The sequence below is a fragment of the Hemitrygon akajei genome, chromosome 27 (genome assembly GCF_048418815.1).
Source record: "Hemitrygon akajei chromosome 27, sHemAka1.3, whole genome shotgun sequence".
Lineage (NCBI taxonomy): Eukaryota > Metazoa > Chordata > Chondrichthyes > Myliobatiformes > Dasyatidae > Hemitrygon > Hemitrygon akajei.
This window is the reverse complement of record NC_133150.1, coordinates 30,421,694-30,449,554: the sequence shown is the minus strand read 5'-3', so window position 1 is coordinate 30,449,554 and position 27,861 is coordinate 30,421,694. Positions and strand designations below refer to the sequence as shown.

Genomic DNA, 27,861 nt, shown 5'->3' with positions numbered 1-27,861 from the left:
ATTCTTGCAGTCATCCCCACTCCCCTGCCTTCACCCCATACCCTTTGATGCCCTGGCTAATCAAGAGCCTATCTATCTCTGCCTTAAATACACCTAATGACTTGGCCTCCACAGTCGCTTGTGGCAATAAATCCCACAGATTTACCACCCGCTGACTAAAGTAATTTCTCCGTGTCTCTGCTCTAAATGGACATCCTTCAATCCTGAAGTCATACCCTCTTGTCCTAGAATCCCCTACCATGGGAAATACCTTTGCCATATCTAATCTGTTCAGGCCTTTTAACATTGGGAATGTTTCTATGAGATCCCCCTCATTCTCCTGAACTCCAGGGAATATAGCCCAAGAGCTGCTAAACATTCCTCATTTTCATTCCTGCAATCATTCTCGGGAATCTTCTCTGAACCCTCTCCAATGTCAGTATATCCTTTCTAAAACAAGGAGCCAAAAACTGCACACAATACTCCAAGTGTGGTCTTATGATTGCCTTATAGAGCCTCAACATCACGTCCCTGCTCTTATATTCTATACCTCTAGAAATGAATGCCAACATTGCATTCGCTTTCTTCACCACCGACTCAACCTGGAGGTTAACCTTCAGGGTATCCTGCACGAGGACTCCCAAGTCCCTTTGCATCTCTGCATTTTGAATTCTCTCCCCATCTAAGTAATAATCTGCCCACTTATTTCTTCCACCAAAGTGCATGACCATACACTTTCCAACATTGTATTTCATTTGCCACTTCTTTCCAGTCCCCTAAACTATCTAAGTCTGCAGGCTCTCTGTTTCCTCAACTCTACCCACTCCTCCACCTATCTTTGTATCATTGGCAAATTTAGCTACAAATCCATTTATACCGTAGTCCGAATCAATGACATACATCATAATATATTCACATATACATATTGATATATTCACATCAGGAAAGGTTCAGAGACCAAATATGTAAAGAAATTTAATTAAGGGCAAGGATGTCTTCAATCCACCAAGAACTGGGTTGTTTCATTTTGAGAAGAGTTTGCAAAACTATTCAGCCATAAGAAAGCGCAGAATAAAATAGATTACCTCATCAATACTGAAACTTGGATTGGTGTTTAAGAGTTCTAGCTGCTTCTCAAATAGATCACTGATTGCTCTGTAGACCAACCCATACTGCTCCTAAAATTGGGAAACACAACAGACTGTCAGTCACTAGATGCTCTGGCTCAAGTCATCAGTTTGACAGAAACCTGTAGGGACATCATTAAGGTTGTAAGTATTTGATTAATATTGGACACACACACACACACACACACACACACACACACACACACACACACACACACACACACACACACACACACACACACACACACACACACACACACACACACACACACACACACACACACACACACACACACACACACACACACAGAGTTAAGGGTGATAGGAGAAATGATGTACTTTCACTCAGAGGGCTGCCAATCTTTGTAATTCCCTACCACGTATGTGAACACTGATTCATCACAAGAAAGACACATTTTTAGATGAAGATCAAATATCACATCAGTCATTATGTTATCAAATGGAAGTGCAGGTTCAGGGAGCGGTATGACTTACTTCTCCCTCTGCCAAAGATTCCTGTGGTCACCTCCAATACAACTCAACGGGCAGTGAATGTCAATAAAAGTTCTTGAAATTTCATCAAGGGGATGGGCCGATAAGGGGATCGTTCTGGTCTATAAGTGCTGTACTGTTTCAAGCTGAGACAAGCTTCCTCTGCTGAAGTCATCTGACTGTAATGGTGGCACTGTTTTACTAGATCTATTTGTAGATAAGGGCAGGAAGTACACTAGTTAAACAGTTTAATGATCTAAAACTTAAGAAACTGAAATTTTGTTTCATGTGTGAAGGCTTTTTAAAACAGTATTTTGATCTATTAAAATATGTAGCACTAGTATTGATGCCTGTGCATTTTCCTCTTGTGATAACATATAAACGTCCCACCTATGGGCTGAAAAGGGAAATGTTAACATAGACGTCAACAGGAGGCTTCATTCTCACCACACGTATAAACCTCCAACATACAATTGAACAGAATGCTTTCCACTAGTCATAAGATCAACCTCAAAGTAATTAAGTGCGGAGGCAAGAGTGAGGGTTAGACAGAGACAGAGAGAGAGAGAGACACACACACAGAGACACAGACACGGGGGGGGGGGGGGGGGGGAGAGAGAGAGAGAGAAGATAAAACATGAAAAAATTGGCCCCAACATCTCTGTTATGCTATTTCTACACACCCTTCTTACTTGATCTAGTGAATTTTGATCTACTACCACTTTAAATATTTCCAACAGCCTAGTTTCCACCACCTGTCGGAGCAGAGATTCTCATTCTCTCGTCTACCACTAACCCCTGCCACTTTGTGCACACTGGTTTTCAATTGAACATGATCTTTTATCTTTCCATTAACCACTGACGGTGCCTCTTTCTCATGGGATCCTGCTTTATGATTAGAGTAAACTCATGCTGGGTATTATAGACCAGCTTTTTGAATGTCTGCCACTGTTCCTTTACTAGCTTGTCTTGTTGGCACGTGGCCAAGTGGTTAAGGCATTTGTCTAGTTATCTGAAGGTCGCTAGTTCAAGCCTTGGCTGAGGCAGTGTGTGTGTCCTTGAGCAAGGCACTTAACCACACATTGCTCTGCGACGACACCAGTGCCAATCTGTACGGGTCCTAATGCCCTTCCCTTGGACAACATTGGTGGCGTGGAGAGGGGAGACTTGCAGCTTTGGCAACTGCCATTCTTCCATAAAAAAATCCCTGCCCAGGTTTGCGCCCTGGAAACTTTCCAAGGTGCAAATTCATGGTCTATCGAGACTAACGGAGGCCTACACACACTAACTCGTCTCTTACCTTGGATAACTCAAACCTCATACCATTATAATTGCATTACTTAAATTGAGGACACTGGTTATGGACCTGTGGTGTTCACTCTCAAGTTGTATTTGAAATTGTATCATCTTGTGGTCACAACCCACCTAGGATGTCTTTAATCATAAGATCCTTCTTCTTTACATCAGTTCTGTTTGTTGGTTATTTTTTTTTTATTGACCTACAGGGCAAAATAGGCCCATTCAGCCCTTTGCGCTGTGCCGTCTAGTAACTCACCCATTTAACCCGAGCTTAATCACAGAATAATTTACAATGAGCAATTAACATACTGTCTGGTATGTTTTTGGAATGAGGGAGGAAACTGGAGCACCTGGAGAACACCCATGGAGAGAATGTACAGACTCCTTACAGACAGTAGTGGGAAATGAACCCAGGTTATTGATACTATAAAGTGCTGTGGTAACCATTAAGCTACCGTGACGCCCGTTATGTGCCTTATCGTATGACATCATCATTATGCGCCACGTCAACATGACATGGGCGATTATGGTCCTTCCATGACCATGACTATTCTTGGCAAATTTCGAGAGAAGTGGTCTGCCATTGCCTTCTTCTGGGCAGTGTCTTACATAAGACCAAATTAAACAAAAAATCCAATCCTGGGTAGGCTTTGTACTGCTCCAAGAAGCAATCTCCAATGCATTCTGCAAACATCTCATGAGAGTTTTATTTCTGTCTCTACTTTAACATCATTAGCTTTCTTTTTTGATGAAGAATTAGTTGTTTAGAGCTCTTGTCTCATGGAATATTGGAAGGCATACTTGGTATTTCAGGCAATTTGAGTACTCAGTGGAGGTCTCTGAGACAGAATAAGTCATGAGGAAACTCTGTAGGAGAATGGGATTCTGAACAGGCATAGATTTGATGGGACGGATGTTCTCTTCCTAAAGTATTGATGTAAGAAAATACAAAAAGTGCTACAGTATTTACAGGCATTCCAGGATCCTGTTAGCAGCTTCTAAGGATTTCTAAATATGTATTAGGAGTTTCCCATGAGGTCGCCAATATTTAAAATGGGAGGGAGTCCAGAGTCTATGAAACACAGTACACTAATTCAACTTTCTCTTTTCTTTAAGCCTTATTGATTAAAAGACAAAGGATATTTTACCTCTATTGTTCTTTTGGAAAATGCTAACATTACATGTTCTCTACACCTCTAGTCAATCTTTATAGCACTACCCGTACCTTGGTTTGTACAACTGATGGTCTCTGAGTTCTCATTTCTTGAATCAAGGCAAAAATACTGAAATTTTCTGGAATTATCTGAAAATGTAAATACAAGTGTTTAGTATGACATTAAAAAAAAAAGGAAAATCCAAGCCCAGGTTAAGTCAACTCACAAACAGGAGGAAATGAGCAGATGCTGGAAATCCAAGCAGTACACACAAAATGGTGGAAGTCAAGCAGCATCTATGGAAAACAGTAAACAGTCGACATTTTGGGCAGAGACCCTTCATCAGGACTGGAAAGAAGATGGGAAGTTGAGTAAGAAGTGGAGGAAGAAGTATAAGGTGGTAGGTGATAGGTGAAACCAGGAAAGGGGAAGGGGTGAAGTAAGGAGCTAGGAGGTTGATTGGTGAAGAGATAAAGGACTGGAGGAGGGGGAAATCTGATAAGAGAGGTTAGAAGACCATGGATGGAAGGGAAAGGGGAGGAGCACCAAAGAGAGGTGATATGCAGGTAAGGGGATAAGGTGAGGGGGGAAAACGGGAATGGTGAAGGAGAGGGGGTGGGTCAGTTACTGGAAGTTCAAGAAATTGATGTTCATGCCATCAGTTGGAGGCCTCCTGTATATTGGTGAGACCCGACATAGATTGGGAGCCTGCTTCAGCGAGCACCTGTGCTCCATCCGGCAGGAAAAGTGGGATCTCACAGTTGCCACCCTTTTCAATTCTACTTCCCACTCCCATTCTGACATGTCAGTCCACGTCCTCCTCTATTTCCGTGATGAGGGAGGCCACACTCAAGTTGAGGAGCAACGCCTCCAACATGATGGCATGAACATTGATTTCTCAAACTTCTGGTAATCACCCTCCCCCTCCTCCATTCCCTCTCTCACCTCATCTCCTTACCTGCCCATCTCCTCCCTCTGGTGCTTCTCCCCTTTCCCTTTCTTCCATTGCCTTCTGTCCTCTAGCAGATTTCCCCTTCTCCATCCCTTTAGCTCTTCCACCAATCCACTTCCCAGCTCTTTACTTGACCCCTCCCACTCTCCCAGTTTCACTTATCACCTCCCATCTTGTTCTTCTTCCTGCCCTCCTCCCTGCCTTCTTAATCTGCCTTCTCATCTTTTTTACTGTCCTGATGAAGGGGTCTTAGTCTGAAATGTTGACTGTACTTTTTCCCCATAGATGTTGTCCAGGCTGTTGAGATCCTCCAGCATTTTGTATTTGTTGCCAGGTTACGTAAAATCTGTGGTGAGAGGAACAGAGCAGATTACAATATAAGGTATGTGTGGTCAGTGGATGTTAAATCTGTATAGAACACCAGGCCTAGCACACAGTCACTGAGAGATTTGTGAAGTCTAAATGAGATTGGAGACATTCCTGAAATGAATCTCATGACTTTGCCACAAGAACTAACACATAACGTTACTGATGCAAGTCAAATTGAGACAAATCTGGTGAATCAAGACCAGACAGAATGTCTTGGGTGAGATAGGATTCCCTCAATAATAACATTGTGGCAGTCCAGAGGACAGTTAGTCACATAGAAACATAGAAAATAGGTGCAGGAGTAGGCCATTCAGTGCTTCGAGCCTGCACTGCCATTCAGTATGATCATGGCTGATCATCCAACTCAGAACCCTGTACCTGCTTTCTCTCCATACCCCCGATCCCTTTAGCCACAAGGGCCATATCTAACTTCCTCTTAAATATAGCAATGAACTGGTCTCAACTGATTCCTGTGGCAGCGAATTCCACAGATTCACCACTTCCTGTGTGAAGAAGTTTTTCCTCATCTCGGTCCTAAAAGGACCTAAAAGTTTATCCTTAAACTGTGACCCCTCGTTCTGGAAAGTACTTGGCAGTTTTAAAGCAGCAATATCATGTTTCATTCATTTCAAAATAATTAACTTTAACATATTTGCACATACAAGTTACAGATTTCCTCACTTTATGATCTGTGCAGTGGTTTTGGTGTTACTTTTGTGGACTTGTACATTAACCATTTGATGATGACCATCAAGTGCAATGTACTGATTTTGGGGAAATTCTCACCAATCTTTACAGGATGGTTGAAGAAGGTGGTTCTGTTTCCCTAACTACCCATCTTTTTATGACTCACGTGCCAAGGGGTTGGTGGGAAGAGTTCTCATCACATGAATTCTATCGTGCTGAGTAAACTTCTAATTCAGAGTCTTGTTTTGCCCTTTGATACCCAATTAAGCTGAATGAGGCTCAGTCAGACCTGGAGCCTCCTGTGCATCAGTATTTCCACAGGGGTGTATTCTGTCGTAGAGCGTGGTGTTGCTCTACAGCGTAGAAGAAATGCACTGTTGACATTTCATCATGATACCTGCTTAATCTTCCACAGCCTTTTCCTTCGATTACTCCTTTGTGAGCTGATCTTTCCCCTTTCCCTGTTTGAAGCTAGTCAGTAAGGAAATATGAACTGGTGCTCCATTCCTTTATGTTCAAATCTAAATTATCTACTCTGTGGCCCACTGCCTGACACAATTGGTATGGGAAACCATATCTGGGAAATCATGGATCTCAATTTCTTTCTCGTGCATTCTGTGGTTGTGCTTGACCTGACCTGTTCCATTTCTCATCACTTCAAATGGCTGCCCATTAAAATTGAAAGATTGTCCTTTTCCTTTTAATAATTGTCAAGATCCCTGCGGATTGCTAGAGAGCATTGAGCTTCTCGGCTTTTTGAATACCGGTATTTACTAATCGTCATCTTAACTAGCGTTGTTAAGCCCTTGTGTTTTCAGTTTAATCTGGTCAAGTTAATCGTGGCTGGCAGTCTATGATTATTTAAACAGAACTTGCAGTTTGTGCCTTAATGGGGTCATTGTGTCAGAGAGGATTAATTCTCATGGTATCACTCATTCGCTCCTCCAAAGTTCTGATTCCAATCTTTAATCTCCTGTTTCCCCGTCTCTTCCTGGGGAACCTGCCACTCCCCTGTACCTGGGTCCAGTCCTTTGTGAGGGTATTGTGACAATAATCGATATGGATCGGCAGGAATGCTGCAGATACCCTTCCACTGCTGTGCTGGTGCTTCAACAGGTTTTTCTGAATTCCTAAACCTTGATAAAGACATTAAAGGCCTTGAACCAGAGGGGATAACTTCACTTCCCTCAATTCCACTGTACTGTTCCCACAATCTATGGACTCACTTTCAAGGACTCTTCATCTCATGTTCTCGATATTTGTCATTTATTCATTATTATTATTTTGCTTGTTTTTTTGTTTTTTTTAGTTGTTTCTTTGTAGTTACTGTGAATGCCCGAAAAAAAAGAATCTCACGGCTGTAGACAGTAACATACATGTACTTTGACAATAAATTTACTTTGAACTCCGAGAGACACTAACTGCATATCTACTGGCTAGATCTTTTATGCCTTTATCTGTGCCAGGCCAACTGCCAAATCCCATAGACACTGCCTTTATGTTCATTTAGCCCTCATGTGCTTTGCATGTAATGTCTTCACATGCTATGAAATCACTTCTTCATGTTTCCATTTTATGCAATTATTATTGCAACAATCTGTAGCATCTGATGAAGTGGCTTCATGTCTTCAATCTGACCAGTGTCCAGTTTAGGCCAATTACCGCATGTGTACTCATTTACTTGTCACTGAAGTTAGTGTCTTTACATAATTCTTAATAATATTAATTTAAGTCTATGTTAACTTGCATTTGTCATGTTTGTAATGTACTGTTCTGCTTCTGCAAAACGCTAGCTTTCATGGCATTTACGTATACCTTGGGTATACCTATAGCAATAAAGTTAAACTTGAAGGTTGAAATACTTTGTCTGTGAAATAATTTTATACTGCACATAGAGTGCAAAACATAGAACATTACAGTACAGGGCAGGTCCTTCCACCCACCGTGTTCAAAGTAAATGGTGTACTGGCCTTGGAACCTACTCTAAGATCAATCAAATCCTTTCCTCCTACATAATTCCCCATTTTTCTGTCATCCTTGTGCCAATCTAAATGTCCCTAATGCATCTGCCTCCATTGCCACCCCCACCAAAATGCCATCTTTTTGTGTTTATTGGACTTTCCTCTTCAGGTAGTCTTGACAGGAGTTCTGATGACAGTTCATCATGAATTGTTAACGAGTTGCTCGTTCTACAGATACTGCTTGACTGGCTGAGTTCCTCCAGTATTTCTGTTGTTTTTCTGTCGGATACGAGCACCTGCAGATTCATTTGCTTTCCAGCCTTGACAAGGAACCCACAGTGGTATTTTCTTTGAATGCTCTGTGAGTACACAGAGTTTGACTCCGTAAGCCAAACCACTTTAGATTCCTTGGGGTTGCCTTTATGGGAAAAGCATACTCTGGTTCCAGAATTGGTATAGGTCAAGGGTTCCCAACCTTTTTTTAATGCCATGGACCAATACCATTAACCAAGTTGGGAACCCCTGGTCTCGGTGGATAATTGATGATTGGCCTGGATATCCTCAAAAATGAAATTCCATCTTTGCCCACATAATGTGTGTTCTCATGCTCTAATGAAGTCCATTGCATAGTGATGCACTTATGACATTATGGTATGTATTGTTTACTTAAGGAGTTCAGCATGCACTTGCACTTCCAGGGACCAGACCTCGTCTAAAAGCCCTATAGTGTTCCTAAACAATATTACATACAACACACCAACAAACTTTTATCAAATGTGATAAAAGTGATCATAATTCTATCTCCTTTACAATAGCATTGGAGAGAGATAGAAACAGACAAGTGAGAAAAACGTTTAATTGGCGTAAGGGGAATTATGAGGCTATCAGGCAGGAAATTGGAGGCTTAAATTGAAAACAGATGTTCTCAGGGAAAAGTACAGAAGAAATGTGTCAAATATTCAGGGGATATTTGTGTGGAGTTCTGTCAAGAAGAAAAAAAAGCTTACAGAAGGTTCGGAGACCGAGGTAATGTTAGAGATGTAGAAGATTATAAGGCTAATAGGAAGGAGCTTAAGAAGGAAATTAGGAGAGCCAGAAGGGGCCATGAGAAGGCCTTGGTGGGCAGGATTAAGGAAAACCCCAAGGCATCCTACAAGTATGTGAAGAGCAAGAGGATAAGACATGAAACAATAGGACCTATATCAAGTGTGACGATGGGAAAGTAAGTATGGAACCAGAGGAAATAGCAGAGGTACTTAATGAATACTTTACTTCAGTATTCGCTATGGAAAAGGATCTTGGTGATTGTAGTGAGGACTTTCAGCAGACTGAAAAGCTTGAACATGTAGATATTAAGAAAGAGGATGTGCTGGAGCTTTTGGAAAGCATTAAGTTGGATAAGTAACACACACAAATTCTGGTGGAACGCAGCAGGCCAGGCAGCATCTATCTCCTATAGATGCTGCCTGGCCTGCTGCGTTCCACCAGCATTTTGTGTGTGTTGCTTGAATTTCCAGCATCTGCAGATTTCTTCGTGTTTGTGAAGTTGGATAAGTCACTGGCAATGGACGAAATGTACCCCAGGCTACTGTGGGAGGCAAGGGAGGAGATTGCTGAGCCATGATCTTTGCATCATCAATGGGGACGGGAGAGGTTCCAGAGGATTGGAGGGTTGCGGATGTTGTTCCTTTATTCAAGAAAGGGAGTAGAGATAGCCCAGGAAATTACAGGCCAGTGAGTCTTACTTCAGTGGTTGGTAAGTTGATGGAGAAGATACTGAGAGGCAGGATTTATGAACATTTGGAGAGATATAATATGATTAGGAGTAGTCAGCATGGCTTTGTCAAGGGCAGGTCCTTGGATGAGGATGTGGAGGAATGGGTTAGTAAGTTTGCTGATGACACAAAGGTTGGAGGTGTTGTGGATAGTGTGGAGGGCTGTCAGAGATTACAGCGAGACATTAATAGGATGAAAAACTGGGCTGAGAAGTGGCAGATGGAGTTCAACCCAGATAAGTGTGAAGTACATTTTGGTAGGTCAAATATGATGGCAGAGTATAGAACTAATGGTAAGACTCTTGGCAGTGCAGACGATCAGAGGGATCTTGGGGTCTGAGTCCACAGGACGCTAAAAGCAGCTACGCAGGCTGACTCTATGGTTAAGGCGGCGTACGGTGTATTGGCCTTCATCAATCGTGGAATTGAATTTAGGAGCTGAGAGGCAATGTTGCAGCTATATAGGACCCTGGTCAGACCCCACTTGGAGTACTGTGCTCAGTTCTGGTCGCCTCACTACAGGAAGGATGTGGAAGCCATAGAAAGGGTGCAGAGGAGATTTATAAGGATGTTGCCTGGATTGGGCAGCATGCCTTATGAGAATAGGTTGAGTGAACTCGGCCTTTTCTCCTTGGAGTGAAGGAGAATGAGAGGTGACCTGATAGAGGTGTATAAGATGATGAGAGGCATTGATCGTGTGGATAGTCAGAGGGTTTTTCCCAGGGCTGAAATGGTTGCCACAAGAGGACACAGGTTTAAGGTGCTGGGGAGCAGGTACAGAGGAGATGTCAGGAGTGAGTTTTTTTACTCGGGTGAGTGATTGGAATGGGCTGCCAGCAACGGTGGTGGAGGCGGATACGATAGGGTCTTTTAAGAGACTTTTAGATAGGTACATGGATCTTAGGAAAATAGAGGGCTATAGGTAAGCCTAGTAATTTCTGAGGCAGGGACTTCATGGGCTGAAGGGTCTGTATTATGCTGTAGGTTTTCTATGTTTCTAAATGCAAATTATGGCATTGTGCATCAGAGTCTGAAAACTCTGCTCAGATCTTTATGTATTTACCTTAGCAAAACAATCTGCACCTCCTCACCCCTCATATCTTTGAAATATGTATTACTGCTTGCTTTAGGTGAAATGTTGTTTCAAAATTGATCCAAAATACTAGAAGGTGTTAAATATTCCTGCCAAAGGGTCTCAGCCTGAAACATCGACTGTTCTCTTTTCCATAGATGCTGCCTGGCATGCCGAGATCCTTCAGCAATTTGTGTGTGTTGCTTGGATTTCCAGCGTCTGCAAATGTTCTCTGGTTTGTGGTTAAATATTCCTACTGCTTTAAGGGAAGGGAAGGAAACAAAACCAGTGATTCTGTGAGTATCCTAATAATCCACTGGAATTGCGTTTAAGAATCAGGTGTGATCAAGCGCCCATAACTTGCTACCATGACTCTGTTTGTTGTACTGTCCCCACGGCATTAGTAATAAACAACAAGAGAAAGTATATGACTGGCTGGATGATAATGGAAATAAATATGAAATATAATTAGTTGCTATTTTAATTATTCTGTTTACTTCAGATATTTTTATTGCCACTAGAATAGCAGCAAGATATTTTAGCTGAAGACATTTTTAGACTTCTCAGTTCCCTGTTGTGAATCAAAAACGTGGTTTAAGTGGGGCTTTGTGATTGCAAGTAGAATGAAAATTACCTCGTCCTTCAGCAGCTTCCATGTATAATCAATGGCACATATCACACCTGTCCTTCCACAGCCGGCACTGCAAGGAGAGATAAGAGTTGGACATTAGTTCAAGTTCAATAGTCATTCAACCATACACATGTATACAGCTAAATGAAACATCGTTCCTCAGGGGCCAAGGTGCAAAGGTGACCATGCATATAGTCACACAGAGCGCACACACAATCACAAGACAATATTAGTGCACGTCTCAGAGTGGCATGGCCAGAGGATTGACAGGTTGACATAAAGTGCAAGGCGGATGTTTGTGTAAGATTTTATAAAGTTATTGGCACTATTATAATAAAACAAGCTGTCATATAAATATGTGAAGTGACTGCAACAAGACATGAAAATCAATCAGTGCAGGACAAGAGTGTGTCTGAGAGTTGGGGGGCAGGGTTTAGGAGAATGTAACGGAAAATGAAACATTTTTTTATCCAGATAGCAGGAGAGTTCATCTCTTCGGTGAGAACATGATATTCTCTCTGAAATTTAAAAACCTCAAACAGCTTAATCTCATTGCGATAAACAATTATTCAAGGCTGTTTGGTTCTGAGCCTGGAACTTTGATCGGGAGTTTTTACGCTACGCTGTCTGATTTCAACCCATTGCCAAGCTCAGTGTTCCAGCTAAGAGCAGATGCTGGCATACCTGGGTGGATAAAATAGAAATGTAGTCAAAACAACTCGTCTAATCTTTCAATTTCATTCTCAGCAACACCAATTTGCATTTTGAAGCATGTTTTGTGTATTAAAACTCTGCCAAGCACTGCACTCCAGTGTTATGAGACAAAATATTTCTGAAAAAAGCCAACTTTGGAGACATGTAGATAGCAGGGCTAGAAGATATTGTGGAGACAGGCAATGTGCGAGACCATAGGTGAATTTGAACACGAGGATAATAATCTTATTGGTCAGAAGCCAACATAAGTCAGGTACAAAGCTCTTTCAGCTTCCAGTTTTGCTGACTCCCACCCCCTTCCCTCTCTGCCCCAAGTGCCTTGCCTGTAATGTGGTGTTACTACAATACTACACCTCTAAAGCATTTCTCTTATTCCCTTTGAATTGTACATTCCCCTTCCTTCTCTCTGTATCCTCACATAGAACGAATGTACTCTATCTGAAATAATAACTATCAAAGAGAATTGAACTGCAAAGCCAAAAATTCTAGAGTCAAAACATTGAAGCAGCATGAGAAAAGAACAGAGAGAGGGGTCCACTTGGTTGAATGCCTTCCTTTTCATTCTAAGACTTAATATATCTCAGAAACCAAGAGAAGATTTTGCAAAGAATTTTCATTTGGAGGTTTGTTAAAGTATAGAGTGCATTGCCCAAGGACGTGTTGGAGGCAGGTACTCTCATTACATGTAAGTATTCAGATGAACATTTAAATGCAATGGGTTGGAAAAGTGGATTATTATAGGTGGGTATGTGATAGTCAGCATTGACCCGGTGGGATGAAAACCCTATTGCAATGGCTTCTATCTCTCAATGGCTAATTGTGGAGAATCCTCAAACACTTTGCATCCAAGCTGCCTTATTCATAAGGAAATGGAATTTTCTAACCCATTCTTTCCTAGGACCTGGTGTTACCTGCTCAATATTTCCTACCTCTCATCAATAGGAGGCTGTAAATCCAAGCTAAACATTTAGTGGCCATTTTATGAGGTACACCTGCAAACCTGCTCGTTAATGCAAATATCTAATCAGCCAATCATGTGGCAGCAACACAATGCATAAAAGCATGTAGGCATGGCCAATAGGTTCAGTTGTTGTTCAGAATAGGCAAGAAATACGATCTAAGTGACTTTGACCACAGAATGATTGTTGGTACCAGATGGGGTGGTTTGAGTATCTCAGAAGCTGATCTCCTGGGATTTTCACACACAACAGCCTCTAGAGTTAAGAGAGGATGGTGTGAAAAATGGAAACATCCTGTGAGTGGCAGTTCTGAGGGCAAAAACACCTTGTTAATGAGAGACATCAGAGGACAAGGGCCAGACTGGTTCAAGCTGACAGGAAGTTGACAGTTAACCACGCGTTGCCACACGAGAAGTACCCGCACGCTACAACGGTGGTAAGTGGAATTGTACCTCTGAACACTCAACACGTTGAAACTTGAAATGGATGGGCTACAGTAGCAGAAGACCACACAAAGTTCCTTTCCCGTACCTGATAAAGTGGCCACTGAGTGTACGCCACTTAAAAAACACCTAGTGGATGATATTCTGGTTTTCTATTATTTAATGGCCAAAGATTTTTTTAAAAAACTCTACAGAAGTGGTATTTCAACATTACACTTTGTAAAAGTGGGAGCAGCAGAGTTGGGCTAGGCCCAGGAATTCAAGTTCAGGAGAAACAATTTATTAAGTCATTGGTGAAGGCTGGTGCAAAGAATCCTTCAAGGGCCAGAATAATTTATATGAAAAGGCTTACTTGTGGTCATCCTCTATCACCTCCTCCCTCCTGTCACCCACACCACATCCTGCTCACTGTTTGTTTTCTCTGCAGTCCCAACTTCAGCACGTCATATATCTGCACGTTACATATGGTGTTCATTTGTGCTGCTCTTCGCATGATAACACTTTTGTTTATCTGATACATTACTTGTCCATCCCGAAACTATACAAGTTAGTGCAACACAGATGCAGTAGTAAACTCTTTGCCACTATAATGGCCGACTCTGATTCAGCTTCCTTCCACCATTCAGACAAGGAAAGTATGTACATGTAAGCACAGTAATGTCCAGGTTCCCCCTCACACATGATCATGAAATTCCTTCGTCGTAACCCATTCAAAATCCTGGATCTCCCTTCTGCAGAATCTTTACACCATGAGCCATAGCCATTCAACAAGATAGTTCACGGTAACTTGATGTGAGCTAAGAATTGGCAATAAAAGATTTGGTGGACAAAGGAGAATCATTCAGAGTGAATTTATTATCCAAGTAGATATATTCAGTATGTCATTATATTCATCCCGGAGATTCATTTTCTTGTGGGCATACTCAATACATCCATAATAGAATAATAACCATAATAGAATCCATGAAAGACTATATCAACTTGGGCATTCAACCAATGTTCAAAAGGCAACAAACTGTGCAAATACAAAAAGAAAAAAAGTAATAAATAAATAAGCAATAAATATTGAGAACATGAGATGATGAGTCCTTGAAAGTGAGCCCATAGATTGTGGGAACATTTCACTAATGGGGCAAGTGAAGTTATCTCCTTTAGTTCAAGAGCCTGATGGTTGAGGGGTGGTAACCATTCCTGAGCCTGGTTTAGGAGTCCTGAGGTTTCTGTACCACCTTCCTGATGGCAGTAGTGAGAAGAGAGCATGCCTTGGGTGTTGGAGGTCCCTAATGATGGATGCTGCTTTCCTGCAACAACACTTGGTGTAGATGAGCTCAGTTGTTGGGAGAGCTTTACCCATGATGGACTGGGCCATATCCACTACTTTTTGTAGCATTTTCCATTCAAGGGCATTGGAGTTTCCATGCCAGGCTGTGATACAGCTAGTCAGTATCCTCTCCACTAAACATTTAATGAAATTTGTTGGAGTTTTAGATGTCATGCCAAATCCACACAAACTTCTAAGGAAATAGAGGTATTGTTGTGCTTTTTTTGTAATGGACTTTATGTGCCGAGCCCAGGACAGGTCCTTCAAAATAATAACACCAAGGAATTTAAAGCTCTCCACCTCTGTTCCTCCGATGAGGACTGGCTCATGGACCTCTGGTTTCCTCCTCCTGGAGTCAATAGTCAGCTCCTTAGTCTTGCTGACATTGAGTAAGAGGTTGTTGTGGCACCCCTCAGCCAGATTTTCAATCTCCCTCCTATATGCTGATATGTCACCACCTACAAATCAGCAAACTTGAATATGGTATTAGAGCCGTGCTTAACCACACAGTCACAAGTATAAAGTGAGTAGAGCACACAGCCTTGTGCTGATGGAGATTGTGGAGGAGATATTGTTGTCAATCTGAACTGGTTGGGTTCTGCAAGTGAGAAAATTGAGGATCCAATTACACAAGGAAGTACTGAGGCCAAGGTCTCGAAGCTTATTGATTAGCTTTGAGGGGATAATTGTATTGAATGCGGAGCTATAGTTGATAAAGAGCATTCTGATGTATGCATCTTTGCTGTCCAGATGTTCCAGGGCTGAGTAAAGAGCATTTGCTGTGGTCCTGCTGCTCTGGTAGGTAAATTGGAATGGATCCAAGATGCTTCTCCGGCAGGAGATGGTTTCAGCAGCAGAAAAGGCAGAAAGATGGTTCGGCACAGCCAAGAAGGGCCAAAAGGCCTGTTTCTGTGCTGTAATGTTCTATGGTTCTAACCTTTCAAAACACTTCAGGACATAAGTGCTGCTGGATGATAGTCATTGAAGCATGTTACCACATTCTTCTTTGGCACTGGTATAACTGAAGCCTGTTTGAAGCAGGCGGCTACCTTAGACTACTGAAGCGAAAGGTTAAAGATCTCAATGAACACTTCAGGTCTTTAGTACGTGGCCACGCGCCCCATCTGGGCTGGATACCACCTTTTGTGTGTTCACCCTCCTGAAGACTGCTCACACGTCAGCCTCAAACTGAAGTCACAATATCATAGGAGACTGTGGGAGTTTGTGATGGTTCCTCCATGTTTTCACAGTCAAAGCGAGCATACAAGGCATTGATCTCAACTGCAAGTGAAGCTGAGTTGTCACCTAGGTCGCTTTATTTAACTTTATAAGAGGCACAGATTTCTCCTGCTATTCGAAGGTAGAGCGTTCCTGTGTCTGTAAGCCAAAATGTCATAAAGCGAAGAAGCAATTACCATTAATTTATATGGGAAAAATTTTTGAGCGTTCCCAGACCCAAAAAAACCTACCAAATCATACCAAATAGCACATAAAACCTAAAATAACACTAATATATAGTAAAAGCAGGAATAATATGATAAATATACAGCCTATATAAAGTAGAAACATTGTATTTACGGTGTAGTTTCACTTATCAAAATCAGGAAGACAGCCAGCCAAAAAAAATCGAAAAAAATCATCACGTACATACCTATGCATGTACACGCATCTGCACGTACACGCATACACACACAACTGCCCGCACAAGGCTTCACGGTCATGGTAGTCTTTTCGGGGTAAACACACGTATAAAGCGGGCGTCTTTTTTTTCGTAAAAGCGAAAATCCTCTTTGGTTAGCAAAAACAGGTACTGTTGTAGGTCTTTCGTAACAGCGAGCTGTCGTAAAGCGAACGTTCGAAAAACGGGGGCCACCTGTATTAGCGTTCATGCCCTGACGCAACTGTTGAGCATCCATCATTGATTCAAGTTTAGTCCACAATTGGCACTTCACCCATGAAATAGCTTTCCAGAGATAGTACCTGGACCTCTTATAACTTTCTTGGTCACCAGACTTGAATGCCTTTGACCTGGCCCACAGCAGATCGTGGATCTCATTATTCATCCAGGGCTTCTGGTTGGGGAAGACTGAATGATTTTGTGGGGACACAAGCATCTACAACTGTTTCAATAAAGTCTGTGACAACCTTGGTGTATTCATTCAAATCCATAGATAAGTCCTTGGACAGGAAGCAATCCCATAGCTACTTCTCTGCCTCCTGCAACTGCCTCTTTATTGCCCTAATCTCTGGATCTCTGATCTTTAGCCCATGGCTGTAAGCACCTAGGAGAAATGATCAGATTTACCAATATGCGGTCTGGGCCTGGAACAGTAGGCATTCCTTATATTAGTATAACAGTGGTCTAGTGCTTTGGGACCTCTGGTGCTGCAGGTTATATGCTGATGATAATTGGGCAAGGTTGTCTTAAAACACACCTGGTTGACGTTCCCAACTATGATTTGAAATGCATCAGAATGGGCTGTTTCTTGTTTGGAGACAGCATAATGCAGTATCTCAAGCATTTGATTATATTCAGCCGCTGATGGTATGTAAACTGTGGTCAGGATTATGGAGGAGAACTCCCTAGGTAAATAGAATGGACAGCATTTGACTGTTAGGTGTTCAAGACTTGGGGAACATGAGTTTGACAAAACTGCCACATCGGAGCACCACCAAGAGTTTATCATGAAGCACACATCTCCACCTTTTGCTATTTCCAAATCAGCAGTACCGTATATTCCATTAATCAAGCCATCTTTGGGCCTGATCACTGTATCTAGCATGTTGGAAATAAGCCATGTCTCATTCAAACATAAAACACAACAATCTTGCATTTCCTCCCAATACAGCAACCTTGCACTCAGGTCCTCAATTTTCTTCTCCAGCGACTGAACATTAGCTAACAAAATGCTGGATAGAAGAGGCCTTATCTCTATGAATTACAGCCAGGCTTGAAAACCCCACCCTACCCCTTGTCTCACTTCTGCCCATTGCAATGAACCTTCATCCATTTATAGGTGCTATACTCGCTTGCTTGAGAGTTAAGTCCTCATAAGATTGTGAAATCTGTAGATCTTTAAGTTGATGTAGAAGTACGTTGCTCAAAGGGAAATTACATGCTACAGATTGCAATGAAAGTGATTCAAAGGAGGTGTATTTAGAAGTATTGGACATCGGCTGCAGAATGCCGTCATGGTTCACCATCAACAAATTAGGATAATACAGTTCACAGGATAAAATCTGAAGTTCTTTCTAACTACATCAGTACTGAATATCTATTAAAACAGTTCTGAGTATGACAGGAAAACTTGAAATAACTGGCTTGACAGAATTGTTTATTGGCAACAATGGAAAATTAAAACTATCAGAAGAATATTTTCACTGCAGGGTTTTTCCTCCTTTGAAACCTAGAAGGCATTGGGAATCAGCACTCAGCCAAAAGAAGCAAGGAAGGGCTGAACTTGTGTTTGTAAACATGTGATCCTTATGGCTATTCAGCTAATCTTTCAGCTCTTAGCAATTGCTGGTTTACCTGCAGTGGACACAGATGGGGACATCGTCATGCGGCTGAATCTTGCGCATGTCCACAATCAGTTCCAAGATGGGATCTACTGAAGATGGAATGTCATGATCTGGCCAATTGACATAGTGAAGTTGATAAATCGTCCGATTGATCTGTGTTAGATAAAATCATATGTGTCAATATTTATCAAAAAGTATTTACTGACTGACTTGAAGTGAGGAAATGGAACATCCCTACTTTGCCTGCCAACGTCAATATTAGTCAAACCATCTCTTACACAGTACAGTATTTAAGTATATATCACCAGCTGGTAACTAATGAAATATAACACACTTAATCAAAAACACTCTATTTTACCACTAAACAAAAAAAAAATTAAAATTTGCAATCACATCCTGAATAAAAACAAGTACAGAGATACCTTGACTAAGTTAGCGATTATCACGGATTTTTTTCAAACCTTCTGATCAGAAATAAAATTATTTGCAGGTGGATTCCCAATTAATATTTAGTTGATTACTAATAACATTAGGTGATTGGTTGCTAAAGGCTATATTATGATGAAATAATAGTAAGATAACCAGATAACTGAAAACATCCATAAAAGTTACCAAAGGTTAATCTTCATTGGACTTGGTTGGTTCTGATGGGAACCTTGAGCATCTGTCTGAGATGAATGACTGAAATAGGCTTGTAGCTTTGTGCAGCACGTGCTAATTCATGGTGAATCGAAAGAAGCCAGTCTTTGGTAGAGCGACCTGATTGATCCTACTTCCCCACTCTGTACCCACCCCCTGTAAAGTCTGAACAACCTATGCCATTTGAATGTCACAACGGAATTTGCTTCTACCACCAGACTGCGGATTCTAGACAATAACTCAAAGTGCATCTCATGGCCTCTCAGTTTCTTCTATGAATCAACTTAAATGTGTGTCCACTGATTATCAACTATTCTGCCTTTGGGAAAAAAACCCTCTCTTTATTTAATCAAAACTACTCAAGACCTTAAATACCCAATCAAACATTTCCTAACCTGGTCTTATCCAAGGAATCCAATCCTGGTTACTTCAGTTATTCCAAATTGGTATCACTCACTTTAATCCCTACCTTTTCATATGTTTGTATTCAGTGGTTTGCAGTTTTATGCAGAATAATATTTTCCAATTTGTTTTGTTGTTGAAAATACAAATTTAGATATGAAGATCTTCCTTATTATATTATTGAATCTAAATGTTAAGTGTATAGGGCAGCACAGTAGCATAGTGACTTTCATAATGCTTTACAGTGCCAGCAATCAAAGTTCAATTCCCACCACTCTCTGCGAGGAGATTATATGTTTTCCCTGAGACCGTGTGGGTTTCCTCCAGGTGCTCTGGTTTCTTCCCAAATTCCAAAGATGTACGGGTTGGTAAGTTGTGGGTGTGCTATGTTGCTATCAGAAGCATGGTAACACTTGTTTGCTGCCCCCATCAAATCCTTGGACTGTACTGGTCATTGAGCAAAATGACACTTCTTACTGTCTGTTTCCATGTAAATGTGACAAATAAGTCTAATCTTAAAATCTTAGAAAAGTGAAAGAAAAATGGTTGTCCTAAGGAGCCAACAGCTCTGGACAATTACATTATGTTTGACTATGATTGGTATTTACATCCTTCATGGTAACAATTAGATACAAGTCTTCTAAATTATTTTACTCACATCTTGGAAATGAACTTGCAATGTTCTGATAATGTATTCTGGTTTTACGTCCTCTTGTTCCTGGAAGAGGAGAGACACACTGCAAAGTGAAGTGTTACAAAATGGAGAGTACTTGACCAATGTGTAGAGTCACTGTTTTCTTTCAAGCAGAATAAAATGGGTGACAAAGCCATATAAATATCACAGTCCAACACCAAGTGACACCCTCACTCACTGCTTGAGAATGAGTTGCTAGAGGAAGTAGTTGAGGCAAGTTCATTAACAACATTTAAAAGGCACTTAGTCAGGTACTTGGATAGAAAAGGCTTGGAGGGATATGGGCCTAATATAGGCAAATGTGACTCACTTAGATGGAAATCTTAGTTAGCATGGATCACTCGACCACAGGATCTGTGACTCTATGTGGGAAGTTCTGAATACTTCCAGTGACCCAGTAGGAAATGCCCCCAATTAAACTAGAGTCACTAGGCCACAATCAATCACAAGGCAGAGTATTTCCTGGTCCCCGGCAACCAAGGACTCTGGAGGCAGAGAGAGAATGGCAGACCAAGAGGGGCTGACTTGTAGCGGAGGATTCTCCTGGGAAAGTCTGGAACCTCTCCCATGTACATCCCCTTTGGTAGTGTAATTCCACTGGGCCCGAACAAACTCCACAAAAATTTCACTCAAATCCTCCCCAACCATAATCACCTGACCTTCCCCCCCCCCCCCCACCTCAGACTCTCTGACCCATTCATTCCTCCTATAATCCCCAACTCCTCTACCAATCAATAAGGGCCTTTGGAAAGTCCACCAACTTACATGCCCTTTAAATACCATTTGGGGTGTGCTTCTTTGGGCTGTCTGATCTGACATTGCGGCATCAATAGCACAGTACAGCAGCACAGCGGTTAGCGTATGCTTTACCACGATCATGATCACAGATTGGGATTCAATTCCCACTGCTGTCTGTAAGGAGTTTGTACCTTCTCCCCATGAGCACGTAGGTTTCCTCCAGGCACTCCAGTTTTCTCCCACATTCCAAAGACATACAGTTAGGGTTAGAGAGTTTTGGGCGTATTATGTTGGCACCAGAAGTGTGGCGATATGTGCGGGCTGCCCAGCACAATCCTGTCTGATTTGATTTGATGCAAACAAAGTGTTTCACTGCATGCTTGCATGCTGCGATGTACATGTGGCAAATAAAACTAATCTCATCTTAATCTCAAATCCCATGATGGAGGGGAGCAGGAGAGGAGGAAGAAGAGTGACAACATTGGGAGAGGTATGACCTGTACAAAAGGGGCGGGTTGCACCTGAACCCGAGGGGATCCAATATTTTCGTGGGCAGGTTTGCTAGAGCTGTTGGGAAAGGTTTAAACTAATTTGGTAGGGGGATGGGAACCAGAGTGAAGGGACTCAGGATAGGATGGATAGTAAAAAAGCAAAGATAGTGTGCTGTCAGACTGTCTGGAAGGACAGGCAGATGATAGGGTAAAATTGCAGTGAGTATAAGTGCGTTAGGGATGCAGGCTCAAAAAGGGTAGCAAACACAATACTCAAAGTGTTATATCTCAATGCACGGAATATAAGAAATAAGGTGGATGATCTTTTTGCACTTTTTCCAGATTGTCGGCTATGATGTTGTGGCCATCATTGAATGTGGCTGAAGATGGTTGTAGTTGGGAGCTGAATGTCCAAGGTTACATGTTATATCAGAGCGATTGGATGGTAGGCAGAGGGGGTGGCATGATTCTGCTGGTAAAAATGGCATCAAGTCATTAGAAAGATGTGACATAGGATTGGAAGATGTTGAATTCTTGTTGGTTGAGTTAAGAAACTGCAAGGGTAAAAGGACACTAATGGCATTTATATATAGGCCTCCAAACAGTAGCTGGGATGTGGACTACAGATTACAACAGGAAATAGAAAAGGCGTGTCAAAAGGACAATGTTATGATAGTCATGGGAGATTTCAACATACACGCTCATTGGGAAATCAGGTTGATAATGGATCTCAAAAGAGCAAATTTGTTGAATGCCTATGATTTGGCATTTTAGAGCAGTTTGTCATTGAGCCTACGAGGAGATCAGCTATGCTGGATTGGGTGTTATGTAATGAACTGGAGATGATTAGGGAGCTTAAGATAGAGAAACCCTTAGGAGACAGTGATCACAATATGATTGAGCTCAACTTGAAATTTGATAGGGAGAAAGTAATGTCTGACATGGCAGTATTTCAGTGGAGTAAAGAAAATTACAGTGGTATGAGAGAGGAGTTGGCCAAAGTATATTGGAAGGAGATGCTGGCAGGGATGACAGCAGGGCAGCAATGGCTTGAGTTTCTGGGAGAAATGAGGAAGATGCAGGATAGATGTATTCCAAAAACAAGGGATTACTCAAATGGCAAAATAGTACAACGGTGACTGTCAAGGGAAGTCAAAGCTAATGTAAAAGCAAAAGAGATGGCATACAACAAAGCAAAAATTAGTGGGAAGATAAAGGATTGGGAAGCTTTTAAAAACCTAAAGAAAGTAACTAGAATAATCATTATGAGGGAAAATATGAATATGAAAGCAAGCTAGCAAACGATATTAAGGTGGATAGAAAAAGCTTTTTCAAGTATATTAAAAATAAAAGAGAGATTAGAGTGGATTTAGGACGGCTAGAAAATGAAATTGGAGGAATATTAACGGGGACAAGGAGATAGCAGATGAACTAAATGAGTATTTTCAGATTCAGATTCAGTTTATTGTCATTTATAAACCACAAAAACGATGCAGTTAAAAAAATGAGACAATGTTCTCCGGAATGATATCACAAAAAAGCACAAAACAGACCACACAAGAAAAACCACATAACGTTTGGTAATCCCCAATCCAGAGTCACTATGGAAAACATTAGCAGTGTGCCAGGTGTTGAAGGGAGTGAGAAGAGAAGTGAGTACAGTTACTATTACAAGGGAGAAGGTGCTCAAAAAGCTGAAAGACGTAAAGGTACACAAGTCACCCGGACCAGATGAACTGCACCCTATGGTTCTGAAAGAGGCAGCAGTAGAGATTGTGGAGGCATTAGTAATGATCTTTCAAGAATCATTGGACTCTAGCGTGATTTCGGAGGTCTGGAAATTTGCAAATGTAACTCCACTTTTTCAAAAGGAGGGAGGCAGCAGAAAGGAAATTATAGACCAGCTAGTCTGATTTCAGTGGTTGGGAAGATGCTGGAATCAACGGTTAAGGATGAGGTTATGGAATACTTGGTGACAGGACAAAATAGGAGAAAGTCAGCATGGTTTTCTCAAGGGACAAACCTGTTGGAATTCTTTGAGGAGATTGCAAGTAGGATAGATAAAGTGGATGCAATGGATGTTGTACATTTGGATTTTCAGAAGGCCTTTGTCAAGGTGTCACACATGAGGCTGCTTACCAAGTTAAGCATTACAGGAAAGTTACTAGCATGGTTAGAGCATTGACTGATTGGTAGGAGGCAGTGAGTGGGAATAAAAGGATCCTTTTCAGGTTGTCTGCCAGTGACTAGTGGTATTCTTCAGAGGCTGATATTGGGACCATTTCTTTTTATGCTGTACATCAATGATTTAGATGATGGAATAGATGGCTCTGTTGATATGAAGATTGGTAGGGGGCAGGTAGCGTTGAGGAAACAGGTAGGCTGCAGAAGGACTTAGACAGATTAGGAGAATGGGCAAGAGAGCGGCAAATGAAATACAGAATTGGAAAATGCATGTTCATGCACCTGTTAGTAGAAATAAATGTGCAGACTATTTTCTAAACGGGGAGAAAATCCAAAAATCTGAGATGGAAAGGGACTTGAGAGTCCTCGTGCAGAACACTCTAAAGGTTAACTTGTGGGCTTAGTCAGTGTTGAGGAAGTTAAATGTAATGTTAGCATTCATTTCAAGGAGTCTAGAGTATAAGAGCAGGGATCTGATGCTGAGGCTTTACAAACCACAGGGTAGGCCTCACCTTAAATATTGTGAGCAGTTTTGGATTCCTTACTAAGAAAAGATATGCTGGCATTGGAGACGGTTCAGAGGACGTTCACAAGAATGATTCCGGGAATGAAAGGGTTATCATATGAGGAATGTTTGATGGCTCTGGGCCTGTACTTTCTGGAATTTAGAAGGATGAAGTGTGTGGGGGGAGGGGGGTGATCTCATTGAAACCTTTTGAAGGTTGAAAGGCCTAGACAGAGTTGATGTGGAAAGGATGTTTCCCATGGTGGGGGAACCTCAGGATAGATGGGCATCCATTTAAAATTGTGATGCAGAGAAATTTCTTTAGCCAGTGGGTGGTGAATCTGTGGAATTTGTTACCACAGGCATTTGTGGAGGCCAATTCGTTGGGTGTACTTAAGGTAGAGAGTGATAGGTTCTTGATTGGCCATGGCATCAAAGCTAATAGGGAGAAGGCCAGGGATTGGGGCTAAGGAGGGCAGAATAGGTTGAATGGCGAAGCAGACTTGATGGGCCAAATGGCCTAATTCTGCTCCTATGTCTTAAGGTCTATAGTCTTATAACACCAGGGGATTCAGTGGTTATATAAAGGCATATATGTGTTTCTCAGGTTTGTTGTTTCCTAACTCCCAGGGTTAAAGGTGTCACTGAATAGGTCTGAACCAGGAGGCTGATACAGGAGGCTGGAAAGCCAACGAGTATGATCCATACTAGTACTGATGGTATAAACAGTAAGAAGGATCACAACTTGCAGGCAGACTCTACAGAACTGAGAAAGCGACCAAAACAAACAAAAGAAAATTCAAATGCAGTAATCTCAGGATTACTTCTAGTGTCACGTGCAGAGCGTGCGAGCATAGAACAGATGCTTGAAGAAATGTTGCAGTTGGAACTGCTTTGGATTTGTGATGCATAGGGACTATTTCCGGAGAAGGTGAGACAGGATGCAGCTCCATAGGACTCAGACCAGTATCCTTTGTAGGGGTGTTTGTTGGTGCTGTCGGGGAGCATTTACACAAGCACAGTGGGAGAATGGGAACTTCTAGAAGAATTTAGGAAGCTGAGAAACAAAGTGGGAAGTTGAGGTTATTAAAAACAAATTAAAAGTAGAGGTTATTAACAACAAAAATAGCAGAAACAAAGGCACGCAATAAAAGGGGTTAAAGTATAGAAAATGTCAAAGGAGATATCTTTTAATAATACTCTTAACTAGGTGGGGGTGGTTAGTTAAAAGGCATAGATAGAACTAAAGTAGTATGACCTAATTGACATTACAGAAACATAGTTGGTGGATGACTGAAATGGGGAAATGAATGATTAAGGATATTTAGGAAGGATGGAAGAAAGGGAAGTAGTGTGCCTTTTTTTAGCTCAATATGTTGAGGAACCAGCTAAGGAGAAGGCAATTTTAGAAGGCACATTGTCCTGTGAGAAAGGGTTCATTAACAATCTTGTAGTAGAGGGACCTTTAGGAAAGGGTGACAGAATGTTGCATTGAGTTTGAGAGTGATAAAACTAGGGCTTCAAACCTCAGTAAAGAAGCTATGAAGGAATACAGAGAATAATGAATATAGTTAGTTGGCGGAACACATTGAAAGATTTTCCAGTGGATAGGAAATGTTTTGTTTTCATAGAAATAATGAATGAACTGCAAAAACATCTTATTTTATGTCCAAATTCCCCAACAGGAAAGGTAATTCATCCTTGCCTGATCTGAAGAATTAAGGACCGCAGTAAATTGGCAGTAAATAAAATTGCCTGAAATAACAGGGGATTTGAGAATTGGGTACTTTGGAACTCAGCAGAGCACCACCAAGTATTTGATTAAGGATAAAATAGAATAATTTATAGATATTGTAAAATAGAAAATACTATTAAGGGAATGTAGGCCCCTGTTAAGCACAGTAGAGTGAACTAAGTTATTGGCAAAGGAACTGGACAAATACTTGGTGTTGGTCTTCAAGAAGAAAAAACACAAAATATCTGCCAGACAATTAGAGACTCAAGGGGCCAATGAGGATGACAGACTGAAGAAAATATTGCTAGAGAAGTTGATGAGATGGAATACTGTCACAAGGAACTGATGAACTATACTTGCCAAGGTTTGAAAGAGGTGGCTAAAGAGATGGTGGAAGCTCTGGTTCTCAGCTTTCAACAGTGACGATGTTCAAATGGGACAACAGGCAATTAGAAAAGCAAATATTTTAACCTTATTATGAGAGGATTAATTACACAAGTCTTATTGAAATTGAAGTATTGCATGATGAGATCTCCACCCAGGTTATGTACAGCTTTGTTCTCCTTTCTTAAGAAGTGATATATTTAACAGCAAGGAAGTGCAGCAATAATTCATCAGATTTATTCCAGAGATGGCAAGTTGGCTGTGTTAGAAGAGATTCAAAAGACTAGACCTATATTCTACAAAGTTTAGAAGAATGGTATGAAGTTAATAACTCATCAGTTAATAACACATCAGGGTGATTGATAAGTTTGTGGCCTAAGGTAGAAGGAGATGAGTTATTAACTTCAAACTTTCTGCATAATCATACAGAGTTGAACTGTATGTGCATGAAACGAGAGCTGTATAACTCATTTCCTTCTACCTTAGGCCATGAACTTATCAATCACCCATGCTGTGGACACTTTTTGGAGGTCCAAGACCCATATGCTCCACAACTGCTGGACTAAGTGTATAAATGTAGGAGGGGACTATGTTGAAAAATAAATGTTCTAGGTTTTCTAAAATTGACTGCTTCTACCTTAGGCCACAAACTTATTAATCATCCCTCGTAATTAACAGTCAATAGCTGATCCATATCTTGGAAGAAAGGTTCTAGTTGTTCATGGGTTATAATATTCCTATAGTACAGAAGGCATCCACCCATAGGGCTTCCTGTTTTTTGTCCAATTTTATCTGTTACCTTCCACACAGTAACCACACCATTTCTTCCTCAGTTATTCTAATTCCCTCTTGTAATATTACTAACCTTTATAAATAAAAAAATCAAATGGCTTTCTTTGTGTTTTGTTGTTTTTAAATGCTGGTGATCAGAATGTGATGGTCATTTTCATTTTGTTACTATAGACAATAAAATCTAAAACAGCATATTCTTTTAAAAGCTAAACACGAGTAGAAAATGTATTTTGACAGGATTATTGAGAAGGCAACAAAGACCACAACAAATAAGGAGATAGTCCACTCACACAAGCAATACTGAAAGGTCCAATACAGAATGGATCTTCTCCTTTACTGGCCCAATATCGCTCACATTTTTTCTGAAAGGTAACAAGAGACACAATTCTCAGAATTGTGCACCAGAGTAGTTCATTTGTTCCCATCATGATGTTGTTGACTCTGATAAAGCTAGCCAATTAAATGCACTTCTTGGAATTTCTCCAAAACACGAAATTTTACTTACAAGTTATTATCCAACCCTCTTGGAAAGTTACCATTGAATCTGCTTCCACCATTCCTTTGGGCTGTATATTCCAAATAATAACAATCTTCTTCTTATCTCTACCATCTCTTTATCTTATTCTTAATTTCTGTTCTCTGGTCACTGACTTCCCAACCAATGGAAACTGATCTTGCCATATTTTCTATCCATACCTTCATAATTTTGAAGATTTTTATTAAATTTACCTTTGGGAAGGTTCAATAGATTTTCCAGTATCTTCTGATGACTGATCCCTCAACCTCTTACTCAGTGCTAAGACTCTGCAATTCTTTTGAAGACCTTGATGCTCTTCCTAA

General features: G+C 41.1%; 1 protein-coding gene across 2 annotated transcripts in view; it reads right to left on the bottom strand.

Moving 5' to 3' along the window:
* The window catches only part of LOC140717222 (tyrosine-protein phosphatase non-receptor type 22-like), a 114,945-nt gene that overhangs the window by 54,911 nt on the left and 32,173 nt on the right, over positions 1 to 27,861 (bottom strand). For both annotated transcript variants that reach the window (XM_073030549.1, XM_073030550.1), the window contains 6 exons: positions 27,312 to 27,383; positions 20,157 to 20,216; positions 18,468 to 18,610; positions 11,502 to 11,568; positions 4,123 to 4,200; positions 1,065 to 1,157 (listed from right to left, as the gene is read on the bottom strand). In XM_073030549.1, coding sequence (XP_072886650.1) covers positions 1,065 to 1,157; positions 4,123 to 4,200; positions 11,502 to 11,568; positions 18,468 to 18,610; positions 20,157 to 20,216; positions 27,312 to 27,383 — 513 coding nt within the window. The remainder of the gene's footprint in view (positions 1 to 1,064; positions 1,158 to 4,122; positions 4,201 to 11,501; positions 11,569 to 18,467; positions 18,611 to 20,156; positions 20,217 to 27,311; positions 27,384 to 27,861) is intronic.